The 24,249-nt window shown below is 43.7% G+C and overlaps 1 protein-coding gene across 2 annotated transcripts in view; it reads left to right on the top strand.

Annotated features, from left to right (window-relative positions):
• The window catches only part of LOC146044956 (carnitine O-palmitoyltransferase 1, liver isoform-like), a 68,082-nt gene that overhangs the window by 21,157 nt on the left and 22,676 nt on the right, over positions 1-24,249 (top strand). Inside the window, exons 2-9 of one of the 2 annotated variants that reach the window (XM_083163632.1) lie at positions 582-739; positions 2,628-2,770; positions 7,465-7,636; positions 10,845-10,946; positions 14,707-14,844; positions 14,945-15,022; positions 19,638-19,745; positions 24,088-24,175. In XM_083163632.1, the coding sequence (XP_083019758.1) occupies positions 599-739; positions 2,628-2,770; positions 7,465-7,636; positions 10,845-10,946; positions 14,707-14,844; positions 14,945-15,022; positions 19,638-19,745; positions 24,088-24,175 (970 nt within the window). In that variant the 5' untranslated portion in view covers positions 582-598. The remainder of the gene's footprint in view (positions 1-581; positions 740-2,627; positions 2,771-7,464; positions 7,637-10,844; positions 10,947-14,706; positions 14,845-14,944; positions 15,023-19,637; positions 19,746-24,087; positions 24,176-24,249) is intronic. The other variant, XM_083163633.1, reaches the window with a different exon arrangement.

Genomic DNA, 24,249 nt, shown 5'->3' with positions numbered 1-24,249 from the left:
TTTAGCAAGTCAACCAAAACCACCCCCAATATTACTATTTTACCTGCAGGGCCAGATGAGTCTAGGACTGACAATAACAAGGGTCTATTATTATGCTCAGAGGGGGTGTAGCTAGTGCTATGGGTGTGGCCACAGCCATGTTGGCTTGAGCATCCCTCATCTGTGGTTCTATCTAGACCAGGGGTTCCCAATCTTTTTTGATTCACGGCACCCTAGAGTATAAAAAAAAATTCACGGCACCCCTAGGCCAATTTTTTTTTTATTAGATTGGGTTTATATGCGATTCTTAGGATCAGTTGTGTGGTAAAGGGCAGGATTTGCTTCTGTTTATACACATTTTATAATTGCCAGCCACCAGCACTTGTTTTGCTCATAAATAATTAGCCATTAATAATTTTAATTGGTCCTGGACCACCAACCCAGGGCACCCCTGCAAGTGTCCCAAGGCACACCAGGGAGCCACGGCACACAGTTTGGGAACCACTGATCTAGACCATTCTGCTTTTATGTTATGTTGTTGTGTATAGTTTGTTTTGTTGCCAACCCGGAACCCAACGTTAACTTTTTTTTTTTTTTCCCAGGAGTGTGGTAAGTAAAGATGGCAGAAGCTCACCAGGCTGTAGCATTCCAGTTTACGGTAACTCCAGATGGAATTGACCTAAGATTAAGTCATGAAGCTCTGAGACAGATCTATCTCTCCGGCCTCCACTCCTGGAAGAAGAAGTTCATTAGATTTAAGGTAACCATTGCAAATTATACTTACAGCTTACAAATGTTGACTTTTACTTTTAAAAAAAAAATGTTCTTCTATGAGGATGCAACAAGTTCAGTATATGTTTTGGGCAAGGCCGTAACTAGGTTAGTGCAGGTGGTACCTTGCACAGTGCGCAGTTGTGGGGGCGCACAGACTGCATGTACTCTGTTTGGCCAGCAGTGTAAGTGGTGACAGGTGCAGTGCTGGGTGCTGTCATACATATTCCAGCAGACTGCACCGGCCACGTAGTTGGAGTGTGATGCCCATGGGAAGTGTACTTCTAAATCCCAGAGTGGGGCGTAGACGGCTGCAGTTCTGCAGATGAGGATGCTGTGCACATACACTATGGGCAGTATTCAATGAGAATTTTGATGATGTGCAGCGAATCCTGTTTAGGATTCGCTGCATTCCGGAGCCTCACCAGCTCCAGTATTCAATGAGTCAGGGGCTCACTGCCCCTGACTGGCGAATTTTAACTCCTGCGGCGATGCCGCAGGGATCCTGAGGACGGCGGCAGGCAGGGAGATGGAAGTCTCCCTGCCTGCCCCAGAACGTTTGTGGGGGGAAGGTGGGCTCCCCGGGAGCCAGGCAGCACAGGCTGCCCCCCGGGATAGCCAACAGGGGACCGGGTATTCACTACACCCGATCGTGCATATGTAATGATTGGGTGCAGTGAATATATGAATATCTAATGAGCGGCTCGGCTCCCGGCCCCCTGCTGGCTGCTGAGTAAAAAAAAAAAAATATATATATATATATATATATATATATATATATATATATATATATAATTTTTTTTTTTTTTTTTTTTTTTATTAAATATATATTCATGTGCTTACAGCACATTAATAAAAATAGCATGCCCCTCCTCAGAATAAAATTCCTGATTTTTTTTTACACCAAATGTAAAAAACAAAACACTTTATTTTAAAAGTTCACATTCCACTTCACCATAAAAAGATAGCGATTGCTACTAGGTGAATCATGGCGATAAAAACCTTGAAATGTATTCGCCATCTGGTCATTGAATAGGGGGATTCACCGTTTTAGTCAAAAAATCGCCGTACAGCACGAAAATAGCACAAAATCGCCATAAAACATGGCGAATCAGCCTCATTGAATACTGCCCTATGTGTTGTGGGTAGGGGGCAAGAAGCACACACAAACCACTCCCCCTCTTTTTCCCTGACACTACTGCTGTAGAGGAGAGAATGAGGTGAACAGTCTCTTCTTGGCATATTGTGTTTAAGTGGCTCTACCTGGTGCATTGTGTCCATGGCACTCTGCTGTGGCGTGTAATGTGTATTGGTACTACTCTGTGGTCACGCCCCTATATCTTAGTCTAGTGATGGCTCTGGTTTTGGCTTTCATTCAGATAAGTGTGGATATTGCCGAATAATTTGCCATGCCTTAGAGTTCTATTGGTATCCTTCATGTTGGTAAAGTTGGCAGATCACTGCTTTCAATGTTATTGCCCTGTACACACGGTTCGATTTGGTCTATCTTCTATTATTTGAAATTGAATGTACATCCAACTCGATGCCGATACACAGCCCCACGGCATCGACCTCGAATAGAAAAATAGACTGTGCAGGCAAGACTATATTGTACGGTTTTGTACTATATAATCCAAATCGAATGCGTTTTAGCTTGCCATTCGATTCGATACCAATCAAAATTGTACTGTGTGAACACCCCTTAAGTTCCTGTACATGTTCTGTGACTGCTTGAAACAGTCCCTGGTCACTCTGGATATTTTCAAGCAGACAAAGTTTATGTACGACATGTATTCATGACAAGAACCTGACCTTCTAATCTATTTAGGGTTCGTAGAGTTAATGCTGAAAAGAGTATTTTTACTTTCCTTCAACAGAATGGAATCCTTACAGGAGTCTTCCCTTCAAGCCCCTCCAGCTGGTTGGTCGTGGTAGTGGGTGTGACCTCGGCGTCGATGTACACCAAAGTAGACCCATCTTTTGGTTTAATAGAGAAAATAAACCAGACGATCGCTACAACGTAAGTACTTGTTTATCTTACTTTTTTGTGTAGGTTTGTGATGGATGAACATGAAAATACTGGTAGGTGACTGGAAGACAAATGGTTTTTGGCCCTCATTCTATGTAGATTGCATTTGAAAAGCTGTCTGCAGCAGCTTTGCACATGGGATCCATAGCAATGCAAATGTAGTAGAAGGTGTTAAACAGATCCTCACCGCTTATGCGACCACAGAACTGATGATTGCACCATTCATCGGTGAAGACAAGCTGAGTAAACCTCACCTTACTTAAGCAGAGAAAACTTTCTCTTGACTCAGTCCTTGGCCCTTCTGGAAAATGAGGGCAACAGTACCCAATTTCAGGCAAAGCCGGTCGCCCCGTCCCCAGCCTTCCACCAAATGCCTGTCAATTGCTGAATATATAAGAGCATGTAACAGGATCTTGGGCCAGATGCACTAAGCTTCAAAAGTGATAAAATGGAGAGTGATAAACAACCAACCAATCAGCTCCTGCCAGACATTTTTCAAACACATTGGGCGAGATTCACCAATAATCCCCGGTGCACATCGCCAGCATTCGCATAGTTAATAATCGCATATGCAGTAACATATGTGATTATTAACGCAAAAGCAATGCCCGGCGATGTGCACCGGGTCCCCCCCTCCCTGCCGGAACCCTTACACAGCTGTAAGGGCTCCGCTTCCTCCTCCCCGCACTCAGAAGTGGTGCAGGCAGGAGGAAATCACTGGTCCGCTCTGTGCTGCCCGGACACAGTTGAGGGTGGTGTTGCGCAGATCGGCGCGGGGCGGCGGGGGATGCGAAGGGAAACCCATAGGCTTCCATGGGGTTACGCCAAATAGGAACTGGCGTAACCCCCCCCCGCAGCGAAGCCCCAGCAATGGGGCTTTGCTGCATATGAAAATGCGGTAAAAACCCCGAAGACTGGGTTTTTACGGCATTTTTAGCTTGCTGAATCTCGCCCAGTGACATGACAAGTAGGAGCTGATTGGCTGAATGTTTATCACTCTCCATTTTATCACTCTTGAAGCTTAGTGCATTCTGGCCCATTGCCTGAAAGCCTGACAGAACCACTGAAGGCACTAGGACTAACAATAATAATAATAAACACTAAAGGTTTTTAGGACTAACACACTGTGGTGAATCTGTTATAAGCACTGACTATAAATGGTGGTGGGGGGAGTTCCCAGAATGCCAGCCCCTCACTGCCACCAACATCACCAATTGTGTCTCTGTGCGATGTATTTCATACAGCAGTTCTCCTAATTCCCTAACTAAGTACAAACTGAAGTCTCTCTGACGTGTCCAGTGGTTCCCACATCCATATTTATACTACATTCTGTATTACTGAGCGTTTTGCTCGTCTACAATTCCAGCAAGCTGCAATAACAACAATATGAGAAGGGAAACCAGCAATCAGTGCTATTTTGTAGATGGAAATCAGTAGTTGTTTAGTCAACACTGTAATCCTTGTATTGTACAATAACCTCTAATTATAGTTGGTGTCTTAAAAGGCTGCATCAATGCATACTGACAGATGATGATGTATTGGTAATAAACCTGTACAATATCGCTTCAGGATCTTCTGGCAGTAGTAGATTTGCTTTATAGTCACATGTATGCTGTATTTAAAGTAGTACATATAGAAATATTGTATCTGCATATTGTATTATTATTATCCTATATTTAGGATACGGTCATTGAGTCTACAGCATGTTGGTCGACATGGGGAAAGGTCAACATGTGTCTAGGCCGACAGGGTCTAGGTTGACATGGGGTTTTTCACAGCTCAGTATGTTGCATCTAGGGACTTGTGGATTATCACGGCTCCCATCGCATGCCATATATAGTGGCATGCGATGGGATGCGATTTTTGCCGTTTTTACCGTTTTTGACAAAATGGCATGCGATCGCGTGCGATTTTTAACAGAAAAGCATCCAAATGTATTGAAATTAGTATGAAACATGTTCAATGGCCCCCAAATGGCATTTTTGAGGCTGTACCACCCCCACTATCAACGCGAACCCGAAGCGTGGCGAGCGCAGCGGTACGCGTCCTACGACCTTTTCATACCCCCACTATCCACGTCGGCGTGGAGTTGAGAATAGAAAGTGTGGTGAGCGCAGCGAGCCACCGAGCCCGAAGCGTGGCGAGCGGACATCTGTGAAGCCCGCCAGGGGAGGCGGATACCTGTGAAGGTATCCGCGTCCCCTCGCGGGGCTCGCTGCGCTCGCCACGCTTCGGGGCTCGGTGGCTCGCTGCGCTCACCACACTTTCTATTCTCAACTCCACGCCGACGTGGATAGTGGGGGTATGAAAAGGTCGTAGGACGCGTACTGCTGCGCTCGCCACGCTTCGGGTTCGCGTTGATAGTGGGGGTGGTACAGCCTCAAAAATGCCATTTGGGGGCCATTGAACATGTTTCATACTAATTTCAATACATTTGGATGCTTTTCTGTTAAAAATCGCATGCGATGCGATTTTTTCATGTACGATGGCCATCGTGGGAGCCGTGATACTCCACAAGTACCTGCATCTATAGCCCGACCACGTTCGTAAGAGACCAAGCTTCCTGGCTTCTCTGATGGCTCCCAAGGCCTGCGGGACATCAGCCTGTCAATCCTAGGTCAATGTTTAATGCTTTACTTAGGACCAGGAAATGAATGCTATACCCTGTTTATTAATAGGAACCATTTCCTCTATAAAGTCAGTCCTGCTAATCCATGACTAATCCTACGCAATGTACTTACTGTATCTCTATGGACTGTTGCTGGGCAGTAAATGATCCTCGGATTCCGTGGAAGCTCTGCCGTAGTGATCTATTCCAACTATTTTATGGCCATTTTGTTTTTGTAAACAGGGATTATTTAGCATTTAACAAAGGGCAAGATGTTTGTGCGCTCGTACAAGGCACAGAGAAGATGTATCGAAAAATAAAATGTGTGGTCATATATAGTACTTTTGCCTTAAATCTTCCCGACACATCTATGGCTATTTATTTATTAACAGTTTCTTATATAGCGCAGCAGATTCCGTTGCGCTTTACAATAGTAAACATAGATAAAACAAACTTGGTAACAACAGACAGACTTGGCGGTTAGAGGGCCCTGCTGCAAGCTTACAATCTATAGGGACATAGGAGGGAAACACAAGGACAGGCACCAGTAATAGCATATCAGTCCCACCAAGTTACAGGTCCAGAAGGGAAGCTATATAATACATAAGTGCCTCAGAGGGTTATGCGTGTAGAACTTAAACATGATAGGCTTGCCTGAAGAGGTGAGTTTTCAGGGAACGCTTGAAAGTTTGGAGGCTAGAGGAGAGTCTTACTGTGCGTGGAAGAGCATTCCATAGGGTGGGAGCAGCCCGATGAAAGTCCTGTAATAGTGAATGGGAGCTAGTGATCCGTGCAGAAGAGAGACGGATATCTTGTGCAGAGCGTAGGGGTCGAGATGGGAGATATTTTGTGAAAACTAAAGAGATATAAGCTGGTGCAGTATGGTTAATAGCTTTATATGCAAGTAGAAGTGTTTTATATTGAATAAGGTAAAATACAGGCAACCAATGGAGGGACTGGCAGAGTGGAACAGCAGACGATGAGCGTCTTGCTAGGAAGATCAGCCTAGCAGCAGCATTTAGAAAGGATTGTAGTGGTGAGAGTCTGTTCTTGGGAAGACCAGTTAGGTGACTATTGCAATAATCAATGCAATATATAGTGAGTGCATGGATAAGAGATTTGGTAGTGTCTTGTGTGAGATAGGGTCGTATTTTGGATATGATTTTTAGATGCATGTAACATGATTTTGCGACAGATTGAATGTGGGGAACAAAGGACAGTTCAGAGTAACTATCTCCTTGTGAGGGCGTCCGCCAAATTTATTGCTAGGAGGCTGTGCTAGACCCCCACGGACTATTCTGTATGATATTTATAATCTTCACTATTTTCTATTAATATTCAGTATATCAAAGGCTCTTGGATAATGTCGTATCAAAAGTAGATGACCACTTCCTACCAATTGCCACCTTCCATTTGTGTTTAACGCTAAGAGAAGGCTGCTTCTGCTTATTGTAGTATGTGTATGAAGATCCAGGGTAATAATTTCACAGCAGAACAAATCACTGCACACTCAGCCCTTTGTCCGGTGCCAGATCCAACCCTGACACTGTCCTATGGTACGGTAGAGCATAGGGCCCATGCCAGCTGATAAGGGGGACATCACGCTGCACCTTTTTCTGTCACTGCACATAGGGGCAGATTTATTAAGCTCGGTGAAGTGATAAAGTGTCTGTTTTTTATCATTGGCCAATCAGCTTCTAACTGTGAAGTTACAGGTTTGGTTTGAAAAATGACAGGTAGGAGCTGGTTGGCCAGTGATAAAAACCAAACACTTTATTACTTCACCGAGCATAATAAATCTACCCCATAGTGTTTTATATTTTCCCCGGAGGGGTGTGGTCATGTCTACAGGATTTAGTCACACCCCCTTTAGTACCCAGGTACCGCAGCTGTCTCGATGACCCTACCTAAAGATGTAGGATGGGCTTTACCTGTCTATAGGGAATGGGATTAATACTGCAGTGGAAGTCAGCTAAACCATTTTTTAACCCTAGATTATATATGAAAATGTGAGGTTTGCAGTTTAGTTGTACTGTGTTATAGTGCTTCATGTATATTCTATTTCCTTTTCCAACAGAGGGTACATGACCAGCCAGACTCAGAAGATTGTCAGTGGTGTAATCTTTGGAACAGGCCTATGGGTGGCCCTTATAGCAACAATGCGCTGTACCCTTAAAAAGCTTCTGTCCTATCACGGATGGATGTTTGAGGAACATGGAAAACTCTCCAACTCTACCAGGATATGGATGGTGAGTAGACTTGATATGTAGCAGTGTAAGTAATTTGGGGTGTTATACTGATAATTTGATTTTAACATTTCCAAGTAAGTAATAAGGGTGCAATTCAGTTGCATACACTGTGCCACCGCGTGTAACACAGAAGCCAGTACAGATAACCCCATGTACAGCAGTGTTAATATTGACCTTACCCCTTGCACCACTGTGAGCTGCAATACTGGCAGAAGTGATGTGCTTTTACGGAATTGCACCAAATTGAATATCCACCCTCACACACACACACACACACACACACACGTCGCTGGGGTTTTTCCAGCGACGCGGAAACAGTGTATGCGGCCGCCGAAACAGCGAGGCCCCTGGCTAAATGCAGTGGGCTCCCTGCATTATCCGCGAACCTCACCATTTGGGGGAATCCTCACCATCATCTGACGACGGTGAGTGGCCGGCTCGGTGGTTAAACGGGTCGCTTGTCTTCAGCAGTCCCCACCGTATAACCCCCTCGCCGGCCTCCTTGAATACTTCCCAGTGAATGAGAACCGTGCTCCTAGATCTAATACAAAACAAAAGCCCATTTGTGCACTTGTGCATCGCCTTGTACCTATTACACTTGTTGCATGTTGAAAAACTATTAAAAAAACTAACTTCTTATGTGTTTTTTTTTTTTTTTTTTTTACTGCAACAAAATGAGGCCACGCTTTAATGTGGAAGCAAAAACCCTGTCCTTGACGTTTACTTTTTTGAACATTTTCAAACAGTTGATTTTGATACATTTTAAGGGTTGTGGAATCGTTGAATGTTTAAATGACAGGCTCAGCTTTGCTTGTGTTGTTGTTTGACTTGCAAATCTAAGGTTCCGAACAGGTGAAAGTGTTAATCACGTTGCTAGGTGACATGATGCAGACACAGAACAACACACTGAGGCCATGCACAACACAGTCCAAAGCTGTCAATGACCGTTCACTAATAAGCTGACCACAGGCCCTGTTCCTATGGGAATAGGACATAGGGCCTGATTTCTCATTGGTTTGCAAAAGCAAACTCCTCTTTTTAATGGACAAAACCATGCTGCACTGCAAGTGGGCAGATGTAACATGTGCAGAGTTAAATTTGTGTGGGGTGTGTACTTCAAACTGATATCTATATTGCAGTGTAAAAATAAAGCAGCCAGTATTTACTCTGCACATAAACAAAATACCTCACCCAAATCTAACTCTCTCTGCACATGTTACATCTGCCCCACCTGCAGTGCACATGGATTTGTCCATTAAAGAGTTTGCTCTTGCAAACCAACTAGAATCAGGCTGATCATACCACTACAGCATATTCATCTGAAATGTTCTTCTGTGTTAATATTTGTATTCGATTATGCCAGTGTTATTGTCAGTCTTATGACATTGTAGCAAAATCTTATATATTTGAGCTTTATCATTTGTGAGTGATCAGTGTGTGTAATGATTACACACAGACCTGGACATAAGTCAAACTTGTTTGCTCTCCAGGAAAGAATCTTTTCCCGTACACCCAGAAAAGTGGGCAAAGTCTTCTGAAGGCTGTCTAGTCCACTTACTGGCCGCTTATTCTGGTTCACTCGCAAAAGCAAGTTCCTTCTCAAATGGACAAAACCATGTGCACTGCACGGGGGGGGACGGGGGGGGGGGGGTTAGATTTAACTTGTGCAGAAAGAGTTAGATTTGGGTGGGGTTTTACTTCAAAGTGAGATCTACGGTATATTGCAGTGTAAAAATAAAGTCAGTATTTGGTACTCTTTACCTAGCACGGCGCCCATCGCGGTCATCGCGGGCATTGAATGCACTAAAAAATCGGGTGCGACGCGACCGACGCGATGCCCACGATTTCCCATAGGGACCAATGTTAAATTTCTCAATTGACCCGATTTTTCTGTTCAATGCCTCAATTGACACGATTTTTCCATAGGAATCAATGTTAAATGGCCCACAGAGGCCAAATAGCCACCCTGAAGTGTGAAATGGCCCCCACAATTGTTAACGCCACCCCACGATCAACGTGAACCCGAAGCGTGGCGAGCGCAGCGGTACGCGTCCTACGACCTTTTCATACCCCCCACTATCCACGTCGGCGTGGAGTTGAGAATAGAATAGTGTGGCGAGCGGACGAGGATACCTGTGAAGCCCGCGAAGGGACGCGTTTACCTGTGAAGGTATCCGCGTCCCCTTGCGGGGCTCGCCACGCTTCGGGCGCGGTGGCTCGCTGCGCTCGCCACACTATTCTATTCTCAACTCCACGCCGACGTGGATAGTGGGGGTATGAAAAGGTCGTAGGACGCGTACCGCCGCCCCTCGCGGGCTCGCTGCGCTCGCCACGCTTCGGGTTCACGTTGATCGTGGGGTGGCGTTAACAATTGTGGGGGCCATTTCACACTTCAGGGTGCCTATTTGGCCTCTGTGGGCCATTTAACATTGTTTCCTATGGAAAAATCGTGTCAATTGAGGCATTGAACAGTAAAATCGGGTCAATTGAGAAATTTAACATTGTTCCCTATGGGAAATCGCGGGCATCGCGTCGGTCGCGTCGCACCCAATTTTTAGTGCATTCAATGGTCGCGATGCCCGCGATTTTTTTACCTGCGATGCCCACGATCAAAATCATGGGCGCCGTGCTAGGTAAAGAGTACCCAGTATTTTTCCTGCACAGAAACAAAATGACTAATCTAAATCTTTCTGCACATGTTACATCTGCCCCCCTGCAGTGCAAATGGTATGGTCCATTTGAGAAGGAATTTGCCTTTGATTGTGAACCAGTATAAGGGCCACTGAGGGGGTAGATGTATGAAGCGGTGATAAGGGAGGAGAGGTGATAAAATGCCTGGTACTTTAACATGGGCCAATCAGCTCCTAACTTTCCTTTTTAAAACCAGCCTGTAACTTAACAGTCAGGAGCTGATTGGCCGGTGATAGTCACTGATGCCCTATGCTTGGTGTAGGAGATGAAAATAAAAAAATCTCTGTGTACTCACAACTTCGTTCTCTCAAAATATCCTCCCTTTATATTAGCCTCTGTGCAAACACTTTGATGCTACCCAGTTACATCCATTCAGCCGCGAGTGCATAGGAAACAGAATCTCCCGTGTATGCGTAGAGAACATGCACAGAGCCCTGCATCTCCCCTAAATGTGTAACGGGTATAATACATCTGTGTGTGTTGGACTTTACTGAATTAGAGCATTTTGGTTTTTCAGGGAATGGTGAAATTGTTCTCTGGTCGGAAGCCTATGCTGTACAGTTTCCAAACCTGTCTCCCTCATCTCCCAGTGCCACCTGTGAAGGACACAATGAAAAGGGTAAGTTCTGTGCCTACATTGGAGATTACATTGGGAAGCTCTTATTTATCTTCCAGTATAATATCTACTGTAACAAAGACACAGAGATCACTCTGCAGCCTACACTGTCCCATGGTTCCGCACTGTAGTTTGCTCCTTGCGGTAGCTAATTTGCATAGTTTCTGGATTTCCATATATTTTTGGAAGGATTTCTGGGCTAATTCTTCCACCTGTTTGTTTTTTTTGTCCTTAAAACCTCTTGGAACTATACATTTACAGGCAACGCCTCTTCCCATAGGGTAACAATATCTAGTACTGTAGTTGGCTCTGTCTTTATCAGGATTGTGCCTGTATTAGAATTTACTTATGACACATCTGTCACTTTGCAGTACACCGCCCCAGTAGTCTGGTCAACACGCATTCTGTTGGATTGTGTCATTTTATCAAATGGCATGTTCTTCATCCGTATCCTGGAGAGTCTAATGCAGGGGTGGCCAAACCGGTCCTCGAGATCTACAAACAGTCCACGTTTTCCAGGTTACCTAGCTGGTGCACAGCTGCAGTCATTACTAACTGTCACATTGTAAAACATGCTGCATTCATTCCTACTATAGATCCACAGGTTGCCTGGAAAACATGCACCGTTGGTAGATCTTGAGGACAGGTTTGGCCACCCCTGGTCTAATGACAAAGAGAATGTGGTCTACAAGAAAGTGCCCGCTCTCCAATATACTGATGGCTGCATGAGTGATTGTGTGCCCAAGGATGTGTGATTAAATTACGTGAACCTGGCGGAAAAGAGCGAGATGGGGATCTAGTGGAGAGAAGGATTTTTTTTTTTTTAATGCCGTTACACCTAGAGTAAAACATCTTCATTTACTGTCTTCATGGGCTAAAATGTAGGTTTACCTTACACGTGCAATTATTTGCATATGTGAAATTATTTAATTATTTCTGCAGATATGGGAATGTATATAATATGTATTGATTTTTTTTTTTTTTTGTTACTGTGGTGCCTGCATGCCATTTGTAATTGGAAATACATTGTTTAAAGGACAGCCTCCTATCACATGTGAACCGTACCCCAATTATCTACAGTTGCTGTTCTATAAATTGGGCATTCTAGCTGACTATGTAGAGTTTACATGTGCCAAAGTATTTGCTTTGAGGCTCATTTACAGTTGCGCGCAAGTGAGTTTTAAGGCATGCCGCTTTCACTGTTAAGGTCCATATACACTGCCAGATTTTGCCCAGAGTATATGGACAGCGATGATGCTGAAAATCGTTCAGGGCATACACATCCAAGGTTTTTTTTTTATTACACGGGGGTGGACGTCTTTCCATAGCAGGACACTACGGAAAAGCCATCCACCCTCATCGCTCATCTGTTGGCAATACCAGATGAACAGCTGCGGCCAGCGATGATGCGGGAGCGCACGTCAGCACTCGCCGCTCATTGTCGGCAGCTTTGAGTTGAAAGCTGCTCAGACGGTAACAGTGATTTCCTTTCAATGTGACGTGTATGGGCCGTAACTTCCTGAAATGCATTTTCAAAAGTAGGCAAGTATGAAGTCAGCTCTACGCTTTTAAAACCATTATGGACACTGACGTAGGGCAGTGCTTTTCAAACGGTGTACCTAAACACACTGCGAAACCACAAGTCTTTTGCAGGGGTGCCTCGGGTTGGTGGTCCAGGACCAATTCAAATTATTTATGGTCAATGTAACAGGCTCGTCGCCTCCAGTGCTATGTGGTCAAATGGAAGCAAATCTTTTTTTATTTTTTTCTGAATTTCTAAAAAGGAAATGTTTGGCCTGGGGTGCCTTAAAATAGTTTTGATGCTCTAGGGCACCGTGATTCAAAAAAAAAGTTTGGGAACCACTTATGTACAGTTTAATGTAAGGTCACAGGATACAAAATAAAGATATAGCTCACATATAATAAAATAAGTAATTCACACAAAATCTTTATAAAAGAAAAAAGCTTCCCATTTCTGTACTGGACTACTGCATTACTCGATGCTTTGATATTAGGTGATTTGTAAGATATGAAGGGTCATATGTTATTTTATGTACTTTTTAGGTACATGTGGAGATACAGTAAGTGTTTGAAGCCTTTTCTCAGTGTTCTTATTAATCTAGAAAGCTTCTAACCTGCATCAGGTCATTTATTTTAAATGGTTTGAGCACCAACTTGTGACTTGAAGTATTCTCTAATTCGTAACTTTTAGTAAATACAGTTTTTTTGGCTACATTGTCTTGTACGCGCCCTCCTGCAGCTTCGTCTAAGTGCATTGCTTTGTCATTGGAGAGGGGAACAATAATAACCGCTATTTTAGAACAGTAAAGTTACCGATGAGCATGTGAAGTAGTTGCAGTAAGGTAATTGTCCGTAATGTAGTTGTCTTAAGTTTGAAACCAGCTTTAAGTGGAAAATGCTCCAGATTTATATTGAGGTTTTTTTTTCACTTTATTAATAAGCAGTACCGTCCACATTGGTCTGGCTACAGTCTTATGTTGCGGAATATACAGGGTTACTATAAAAGAAAAATAAACTCCCCATGTAAAAGACCAGATTTGTTAAATCCTAATGCCATCCCGCATCTGAAAGACATTTTGCATCTTTTTGTTTTTTATTCAGATGGGGTATCTCTTTACAATATGCAATATTCATTATTTAAAATTGTATGTTTTTTTAAATGGCCATAGAGTTGCCTGAAAGGGATAACCAGCCACACTATTCAGATGGGCACCATAGATATCTGCATGTTTCTGATTTTATCTCACACTAACAAGTCTAAAGAAGGTTTTTGATTGGTGTCTGGTGCAATATAGGGCTACTTTTTATTTGTGGCGTTATTTATTATGACTGTCTTATTTCACAGAATACTTATATACTTATATAGCATGTCCTCAAATGTAACTGGCCTATTTTGTATGTGGGAAGTACGGGTACAATGCAAAAAGTATGAAAAAGGAGCTTATGATACAAAGTCACGGTTAATTGAAGCCCCGCCCATTCATGTTGGCTTAACCTCTTTTTGTATATGATCAATTTACTGCATGTAATCCCACCCTCTGTGACCATATCCAACCCCCAGGGAGAGATGCCAAGAAGGTGGTGTGGAAGGCGGTGCACATGGCGGCAGAGTGGCCAGTCCAGCCAATGGGGCAGAGCCACATCCCTGTTACTGTGACCACGCCCCCTGCATAATGCTGAATTCCCCTTAGGACCAGTAATGTGAAGGGGAGACGATCATTTGGTTTACAGCATGTTGGTCGACAAGCATTGGGTCGACATGGGTCTAGGTTGACATGGATTTACTTTGACAGGTCAATAGGTCGAAACAAGCATTAGGTGGACAGTGTCTAGGTAGACAGTCAAAAGATCGACATGAGGTTTTTCCACTGTTTTTTCTGGTGCCGACAGGCGGTATTTTATGCCCTACCATCCATGGTGGGAAAATAAAATAGTGTGTTGAGCGCAGTGAGGGGATGCGGTGCACTGGAAACTGTGTCCATGCTGTAGACCAAACGATCCCAACCCATGTGAAGAATAGCCTGTGTACTATGTTTCCTAACACGAGGAGATTGGCATGATATGGCTTTTCTTACAGAGAATTAATAGAATGTCATATTTTATGCCGCAACATCAATAGGCAATTTGGCTGCTTTTATAAATGGAATGTGAAAATTTTGGCAAAAGAAAACTTTTGGAACACACCCGGTCAAAATAAATAGTTATTTCGCCAACACCAAACTCTTTTCCTCGCTCCCTTTAGTACTTGGACTCTGTGAAACCACTAATGGATGATCAGCAGTATAGCAGGATGGAGGGTCTTGCCAAAGATTTTGCCATTAACCTAGGACCAAGACTTCAGTGGTACCTGAAGCTGAAATCATGGTGGGCTACAAATTACGTAAGTGACACATTACATAAATATACCACATTATATGTGTACTTCAGTGCACAATATTGTATTTGTTGGCATGTATTGATGATTTGTTGTGTCCCGATAGGTGAGTGACTGGTGGGAAGAGTACATCTACCTCCGAGGCCGTGGGCCAATCATGGTCAACAGTAATTACTATGCAATGGTAAGTCTACCAAGAAGAACTGTTGTCTCCTCAAACTCTAAAAATAAAAACTTTTGACCGATCCGGAAACAAAAACTTTCTCAGCCTCATTAGGGCTGCACATCTAAGCTGTGATTCCCAATTCTATCCATCCGTGCTCTGAGCTGGAGTAGGATGATCGGTGATCTGTCTGCAGATCAGCAAAATCCTATATGTTAAAAATCATGAATTTTGGATTCTAACCGCAGAATTTTTGAGGGTTTCCAACATTTTACCGATCCTCTGATTCAGCCATCGGTAGAATGGAGATTTGCCCCTATACTGATGTACAGCATGTGCCCCATTTCACTTGAGAACATTATTTCTCTTTCTAGGACTGGTTTGTGTACATTTTAGGCAAGACATTGTTTTGTGTTTTTAATATGTTAGATTCCGCTCTGCTTTTTTGAAGGACCCCAAATCAGATGCACAAATTTAAACATTTTGTTGTTGTTGTTGTTATATACATTTTCACTGACAGGAACCTTCTGATAATATGACAAATTTCATCGTATGAATGTGTGTTAGTGAGTGTTACCAGATACCTCCTTGTGCAGTGTTATTGGTATTACGGATAGTGAGGTGGAATGCAGTCTTGAGTGACTGCAGATAATATATCTTTGTGGTCACATATTTGCACATTTCTAGTCCTATCCTAGTCATCGTATCTGATTGTAAGTGTATAATATCAGGTTTGCATTCAAAAACATAGTGCAGTTATTTAACTAGTACTAGTAACTTACTAGTAAGCCTGCTTAAAGCAAAAGCTTCGAAACCTAGTCTGCTACCTCCTGTGTTTGTGCATGTGTGAGAAAGAGATGTAGATTCACTCTCTCCTAGCAGATGCCAGTGTTTCTGAGACACCCTGAGGCCTTTGTTTGCAATGTGGTAAACATGAACTGCGCGAACAGACTGAAACATAGGGATCATTGATCCCTATGACAACGCTTCTTCTAATACACATTGGTACGTCTTAGTGCAAATGAAAAACGTAGCTGTAAGTTTAGGCCGGGGATATCCAACTCCAGTCTAAAAGAGCTACAAGCAGTTCAAGACTTCCAGACCACCGAGCAGGTGCACAGGTGCATTCATTACTCATAGAATTTGATGGCAGATAAGAACCATTTGGCCCATCTAGTCTGCCCCTTTTTTTACCCTTCAGGTAATCTCAGCCCTTTTTAATCCTTATTTCTTTGTAAGGATATTCATATGCCTATCCCAAGCATGTTTTAAATTGTTCTACTGTCTTAGGCTCTACCGCCTCTGATGGGAGACTATTCCACTTATCCACTACCCTTTCTGTGAAGTAATTCTTTCTAACATTTCCCCTGAACCTATCTCCCTCCAGTTTCAGTGCATGTCCTTGTGTTCTATTACTACTTTTCCTTTGAAGAAAATTTCCCTCCTGTACTATGTTAAAACCCTTGATATATTTGAAGATTTCTATCATGTCCCCCCTTTCCCTTCTCTGCTCCACTCACTGACACATTTTAAAAGTTCCTTAGGTGAAGTTAATTATTTCACTTGTAATTCTGTGAGGAAACCTGGAAAATGTTAACTGTTGGTAGCTCTCGAGGACTGGATTGGCTACCCCAGCTTTAGGCTATCATTAGTTTATCTATGGCAGCGGTTCTCAAACTGTGGGTCCCGACCTTCTCAGCATGGGGTCACTACTCCATGCTGCTGACCATCAGGCTGATGACTTTTCTAATCTCAGTCAGTGATTCAAGGAGTCTGAAAAATCTTTTGAATTGTCTGTTTTCGACTCCTCCCATCATTTTGTGCCTCCACAATGCTGCCATGAATGTGCTGTCTGCTGACTACACATGTGATGCGATGGGTTATGGTATATTAAACTCCTCCCATCACTCTGTGCCTCCACAATGCTGCCATGTATGTGCGGTCTGCTGACTACACACGTGATGTGATGACCTTCTGCAGGGGTCCCAAAGCAAAATAGTTTGAGGATCCCTGATCTATGGTGACTGTGTATATTAGAATGCATTCATCATTGATATCCATGTGTTAACAGCTACTGATGCGGTCATTGGGCAGCAAATGGAATATGTCGCTTCAGACTTGGGTTTCATAGAAACCCTGTCTTAAAAAAAATTATATTCAAAGATGAACATATCATCTAGTTCGTACGCACTATTGTTATTGGTGTGCGCTATAGCGACTCATTAGCGATGTCCTTTGTCATCTGAACATCTGTAGCTCAATCTGAAGATATCATCGATGGCAGCATACTCCTGCATGTGGCCACTGATGATATCCTTTGTAAAAATCGCTTATCTCGTACACACCATATCATTTGTCCAGGAGATCAAGAGAAATCATGAAGGACATTGCTTCGTTTGCAGTCGTCTTATTATGTAGCTTTACACTTTAGCTCAAAATGGCGACTGATGCGGAATCTATTTTATCAATAAATGACAAGTGCTGAAGGCCAGCCTTCATTATGTATCTGTTACCTTTATACTGGGTATCAGCCATGCAGTGTTTGTCCTTATTGATCATTTTGATCTGTGCGCTTATTTTATTGTTTGCTAATTCCTAGTAAGTGGCCTTATCTCCCGCCTTCTATAATTGCTACAAGGTTGTGATAATGCATTTCCAATATGGGGACCAAAGTCCACCCCTGCTCTCCTTTCTGTAGTCAGGAGCCTTTATTACCTTTTTATACCCCGTCATTGTGAGACAGCCCTCACTCAGTACGTCTTCTGATTTTAATACGTTCATTTATGTTGCGCCACAAGGGGTGTACGTTCTAGCGTTAACCTCTTAATTGCCAAGTGGATTTGTCAAAATAGGTGTGAAAATTGGCAAGCAAACCTTTTTATTCATCGTAGTGACCTGTAATGTTTACCTTTTATATAGGAAATCTAATAAGTTTTTTTTTTTTTTTTTTTTGAATTTATATAACAAATGTGAATGATGCTGGCATTTTTAGCGGATATGTTGAACATCTCTCACAGATCTTGTCACTCAAAGGGTTAAGGAACAAAAAAACAATATTGTGAGGAAAAATTACAGATAATTGGGAACATGATTGAAAGAATTTATAATCTCCCTGGGAGTGGGTAATAGAAGTGATTGCAAGGGTTTCATTTATGTTCTAGCTTTGTGCAGATAACCTTCTGTTCATTCTTGTACTATTACCACAAGGACGTGATAAAACAATTTGAAATCCAGAGTACACTGACCCAGTACACAGTCACTTTATTACCTGCGCACACCCCTTGCACCTCCCTGTATGAACAGTCAGGGAGCATTTGTTTTTATGCAATACATTTGTGTTTGTGCATAGTCAATGGCAACTCCTTACAGGAGTACTGAACAGACAATTTATTGGGAGAAATAAGTACAATGAGAGAATGAGAACAAAGGGCCTAATTCAGACATGATCGCACACACTATGGCCCGTAGTATGCATGCATGCGTGAGGCTTTCCCGCCCAGGTGTTTGAGGGGAAGTCATGTGACTTCCGTTCCAGCCCCGAATGGCTGGTTTCTATCGCAACTGATGATTAAGTCCTGGGCTACGCACAGACTGCACATACTGGAAGCTGCGCTAAGCAATTCAAAGGCTTGCACAGGGTGGGATTTTACTCTGGCGGGACGGCGTATTTCTGATCACAGGGCTCTGAAAATTAGCAGCAAAGAGATCAGGTCTGAATTAGTTGTATTAGTATACGGTCATCATTTAGACATTCCGAATGTTCATATTCAACATGTCCATACTGAGGAATGTAGATATTGTCTTAATGGGGCAGTCAATTTTAGGGTTAGACCAGTGGTAGCCAACCCTAGCCCTCGAGAGCTACCCACAGTTCACATTTTCCAGACAACCTAGCTGCTGCACTCATTAATCACTGACACATTTTAAAAGATACACAGATGGAGCTAATTAGCTCACTTGTGATTCTGTGAGGAGACCTGCAAAACATGCACTGTTGGTAGCTCTCGAGGACTAGGGTTGGCTACCCCAGGGTTAGACTGTGGTTAGTGTTGGGTGATCTGTGGAAAACTGAATTGTCAACATTCACAATGTTGTCTCTCAGGCATTGTCGACAACATTGGCCATCCCACCCATGTCGACATTCTGGTGTGGACTTGTACCCTCTCCTTTGAAATGTAACACTTAACATGGTACAAGGTGGACACACCAGTGAGAAGGCCCCACTGCACGCTGCTGTACAAATTGGCTGCGTGGTTTTTCTACTAATGCTCTAACACTGAGGTAGCCAACTCCAGTCCTCGAGAGCTACCAACCCTGCATGTTTTCCAGATCTCCTCACAAAATTGGAAGTGAAGTAATTAGCTCCACCTGTGGATCTTTTAAAATGTGCCAGAGAGTAACAAGTGCACCTTTGCAGCAGCAAGGTTGTCTGGAAATGTGAACGGTTGGAAGCTCTCGAGGACTGGAGTTGGCAACCACTGCTACATATATCCTAAATGTTACATATACCTCATAAAGCACAGCTGGGTGACAAGTATGTGTTGTTTTCATGTATGATCCCAAGTCGTGTTTTCCATCTTCATTGTAGCAGGTGAAATATAGTGCGTAATCTCTAATATCCTGTTATCTCTCCTAGGATTACCTGTATATATTGCCAACGCATATACAAGCGGCAAGAGCCGGAAACGCCATCCACGCCCTTCTGCTCTACCGCCGAAAACTGGACAGAGAGGAAATTAAACCGGTATGTTGTGTCACAGTACTTTGTTTTTTAACTGTAGGAATTAGTTTCTTAAGGGGTGTACACAGTGCGATTGCCTTGCTATTCGATTCCAACTCCCATCAGGATCGAATTGCACAGCTAGGCAAACGCATTGGATTTGGACTCTATAGTCTTGCCTGCACAGTCTGTTTATCTTTTCGATTTCAATGCTGCGCATCGGGATCGAATCGAAATCTTATGCGTTCGATTTCTATTCGATTTGATTTTGCTTAGAAAAGCTAAATTGAATAGAAAAATAGATCAAATTGAACTGTGTGTATGGGGCATTAGGTCTTCTTTTTTTTTTGGTCCCGTGTTCGACCGGCTCGACATCAGCTCGGCAGGCGGGATTCAATCTCCCACCTGCCCAGCGCCGGGGTGGTGGTGGCCCAGAACTGGGCCGACTGCTTGTAAAGTCAGGCCCATTCTGCCGAGATCCCTGTTCAATGCTGTCGGGGAAGACCGCATTGAATAGGGCCCCGCCGCTATTTCCACCCATCGGGAATAGTGGTGGGGGATTGAATACCCCCTAAAACTGTTGCAAGGCATGCTGGGATGCATAGATCAACAACAGCTGAAGGGCCCAAGGGTTCCCCAGCCCTGATTTACACCATTCCAAATTGATGTTCGTCATCTGTATCCAGGTTGTTTACTGAAATGATTCTGCTTACCATAGAGTTTTTATTGTTTTGGGTTTGTTCCTAGTAATAACAGTTTCCATCTGTTCTAGAGCAGGTGGTTAATACTTCTCTTGTTAATCTGCTGTCTTTGTTTTACTGTGCAGTAGAAGTATTATACAGTCTTGTTTTTATTAAATATACAAATATTAGAAAACCTTGTGCACTATCAGGAATAAATCTGGGAGGTTTACAGAGGTGATAATTGACAACTGCTCTATAACCAATGCTTTTTGAAACAATGTATGGAAGCACTAATTTAGATAAAATCCCTTTTTGCTATGGTATTTACCACCATCTAATGATTAATACAGATAATGTATTCAGGTGTTACTAAAACTGAATGATTACAGGTGTCACTTGTGCGACATCTGTGTGCCAGTTGTCCATGCACAAGATCTCGCTGTGTCTGCTAGATCTAACGCATGCACATTTAGTGTTCCTTCTAGGAACAGGGGCGGGCAGGGCGCCACTGCACGGGGGCAGCGTCAAGGGGGCGGACCAGGCCCGCCAACGCCACAAAAGGGGTGTGGCCGCCGCGTGGTGAAAAGGTGCGGGCCCGGACGCCGCCGTCAAGAAAAGGGGCCGGCCGCCGTCGTCACTGAAGGCCCGGCCGCACCGAAGGCTCTCCACTGCTGGGGAAGCACCGGGCACAGCTATATACTGCAGCGCCGGGCTTCCCCGGTATCACCATAGAGGAGGAGGAGGAGGCAGACTGTTTTAGTGGGGCGCTGCCAGAGGGGCAGGGCGCATTTTGCCCTTAAAAAATCAGGCAAAACACCGCTAAAACAATCTTGCGGGAACACTACACATTGGGACCAAACAGGAGTGAAGATGCAATACATCTGCAGTAGATTGATGCCCTGCAGGAATAGGGATTGCCAGTGGATGGGAGTTTTCACTTCGGCACCTTAGATGCTTATACATTAACATCATCCTCTGGGCACTGAGCATGCCGCCTTGTGCATTCCTATAGTTTGAGAACTTTAAGCGAATTCAAATATCCTTACAAGTTAGAGTAGGGAGTAATTACCCTTTGAATGATGTTCAAGGTATCACAACAACAAAAATAACTCCCGTTTTGGACTGGAGAGGGGGGATGCCTGCAGTGGCACATAAAACAAGTTAATAGATTTGGGTTAACACAACATGTAGGAATATTTTGAGTTTGTTTTTAATGGAGCAACATATGGGCCACACCACCTAGCAGTGGTGATATATTGATCAGAAAAAAAGAGCGTACAAGTGGACCAATAGAGAATTTTCCTACAGCAACCAATCAGAATGTACATAAGTGCTTACTCTAAGCTGATTTGCTGATAGTGACAACTTCTCCACTCCTTTTTTTTTTCTCTGCTTATACATAAAGACACAGTCACAGTATCTACTGTATACACTCCTTTTAATGACCTCCTAAAATACTGGGGTCTATGTACTAAACATTGGAGAGAGATTAAATGGATTGAAATAAAGTACCAGCTGCTATCGTCAAACATCGCCTGTAACATGGGAGCTGATGGCTGGTACTTTATTTCTCTCCAAGTCTTGGTACATAGACCACTACATAAAGCAAAGAGACTGCAATATAGTGCCATAACTCGAGGGGTTTGTGCACTTTCTTTGTAGTTGAAGCAAGGTATTGTTGTATGTTAACAGACACTTAAGTCTGTAAGCTGCTCAGTACAAAGACCTTTGGCAGCCTCACAGAGGAAGACAAGTGTGCATACAAGAAGTGCTGGTTTCACAATCACAGACTCAATTACTCCAACAAGCATGAGAACTTTATTATTCTTTTTCATGTTTAGAGGTCATTTAAGAGGACATACAGTGGTACTTGTTTCCTAGCACGGCCACCACGATTTCTATCGTGGTGGTCGTGTCGGATAAAATCGCGTCGGTCGCGTCGGGTGCATACCAAAACGCACATGACGCGACCGACGCGATGTACCCGATTTCTCCATAGGCTTCAATGTTAAAATAATTTAACATTGAAGCCTATGGAGAAATCGGGTCCATCGCGTCTCCATAGGCTTCAATGTTAAATTATTTTAACATTGAGACTGAGTACATTTAACATAGAAAAAAAAGGTAAATGGCCCAATATGTGTGTGTAAAAAATAATGGCCCCCCATTGTGGCCGCCACCCCCACGATTGACGCGAACCCGAAGCGTGGCGAGCGACGGCGGTGCACGTCCTCCGACCTTTTCATTCCCCTACTATCCACGTCGGCGTGGAGTTGAGAATATATAGTGTAGCGAGCCACCGAGCCCGAAGCGTGGCGAGCGGATGTGGATACCTGTCAAGGCCGCGAGGGACGCCCCTCGTGGGCTTGACAGGTATCCGCGTCCCCTCGCTTCGGGCTCGGTGGCTCGCTACGCTCGCCACACTATATATTCTCAACTCCACGCCGACGTGGATAGTAGGGGAATGAAAAGGTCGGAGGACGCGCACCGCCGCCCCTCGCGGGCTCGCTGCGCTCGCCTTGCTTCGGGTTCGCGTCAATCGTGGGGGTGGCGGTCACAATGGGGGGCCATTATTTTTTACACACATATGCCAGGGCCATACCCAATGAGAAATGGCCCATATTGGGCCATTTTCCATTTTTACCTATGTTAAATGCACTCATTTTCAATGTTAAAATATTTTAACATTGAAGCCTATGGACAAATCGGGTCCATCGCATAGGCTTCAATGTTAAAATATTTTAACATTGAAGCCTATGGAGAAATCGGGGGCATCGTGTCGGACGCGCATAGGCTTCAATGTTAAAATATTTTAACATTGAAGCCTATGGGGAAATCGCGGGCATCGTGTGCCTTAAAGTTAAGGCACACGATGCCCGCGATTGTGGCCGTGCTAGGAAACAAGTACCCATAGAGTATACACACTCCGACCTAGCCTAGGTACTCCAACTTAATTCCAACCTTCATTTTCCCATTGAAAAAACCCTTTACGCTACACAAAGTATTTTCCGTTATGGAATATGTATAACTCCTATACCATAAGAACAAATGCCCAGTATATGTTTATTGGAGTAAGTTTATCTGTGACTTTTGTTCAACTTTATGAATCCCCTTGTGACCTGATAATGATTAGTGTTTATTCCAGCACCCGCTATCTTTGAAAACCCATGCAGTTCCTCTTCCCTGCCTGGGGTGTCGCTGTCTGATGTGGTGTTTCTAGCACATGTCTGGTTTGCATATCAGCGCTGATATACAGACCACACTGTGCTAGAAGCACTGCAGTCTGTGTGTGCGTTAGAGATGTGCAGGCTCTGATTTACTCTGATTTCAAAGCAGTATCTTATTGGCTATCAACTGTCATGTGATTTGGGAAAGCCAACAAGATCCTGCTTTGAAATCAGAGTAAATCAGAGCCTGCAAATCTCTAGTTTGCGCACCTTTGGCCAGAACGCAGTAGAGTCAGCTGCACATTTCACAAACTGGCCACCTACACTGTGTGCAAGTGATCCGTCAGACATACCTGAAGACTTTACATGTTAGTACCAAGATTATTTGTTGCTTCCGGGACATATTCGATAAACTACATTCCTGTATCTGGCTTTTGTCCGCACGTTCTAATACCATAATCACTTTAAATATTTTATTTATTACCCCTTTGGCACACTGTTTGGTATGGGGTGAAGATTCAGCTGATGGGATCCACTGTTCCACTATGCTCAGCTCAGTGGGAACGAATGTTTAATACTTCCCGAATCCCTGGAGAGGAGACAGGTAAGAGCAGCCAATGGTCGTGGTCCCGTTCCTTGCTATCTATCAAATATTAACCGTGAGACCGCCTGCCTGTC

This window comes from Crinia signifera, chromosome 11, assembly GCF_055691185.1.
Source record: "Crinia signifera chromosome 11, ASM5569118v1, whole genome shotgun sequence".
Lineage (NCBI taxonomy): Eukaryota > Metazoa > Chordata > Amphibia > Anura > Myobatrachidae > Crinia > Crinia signifera.
The sequence above is the reverse complement of the archived record's forward strand: the minus strand, read 5'-3'. Positions and strand labels throughout refer to the sequence as shown.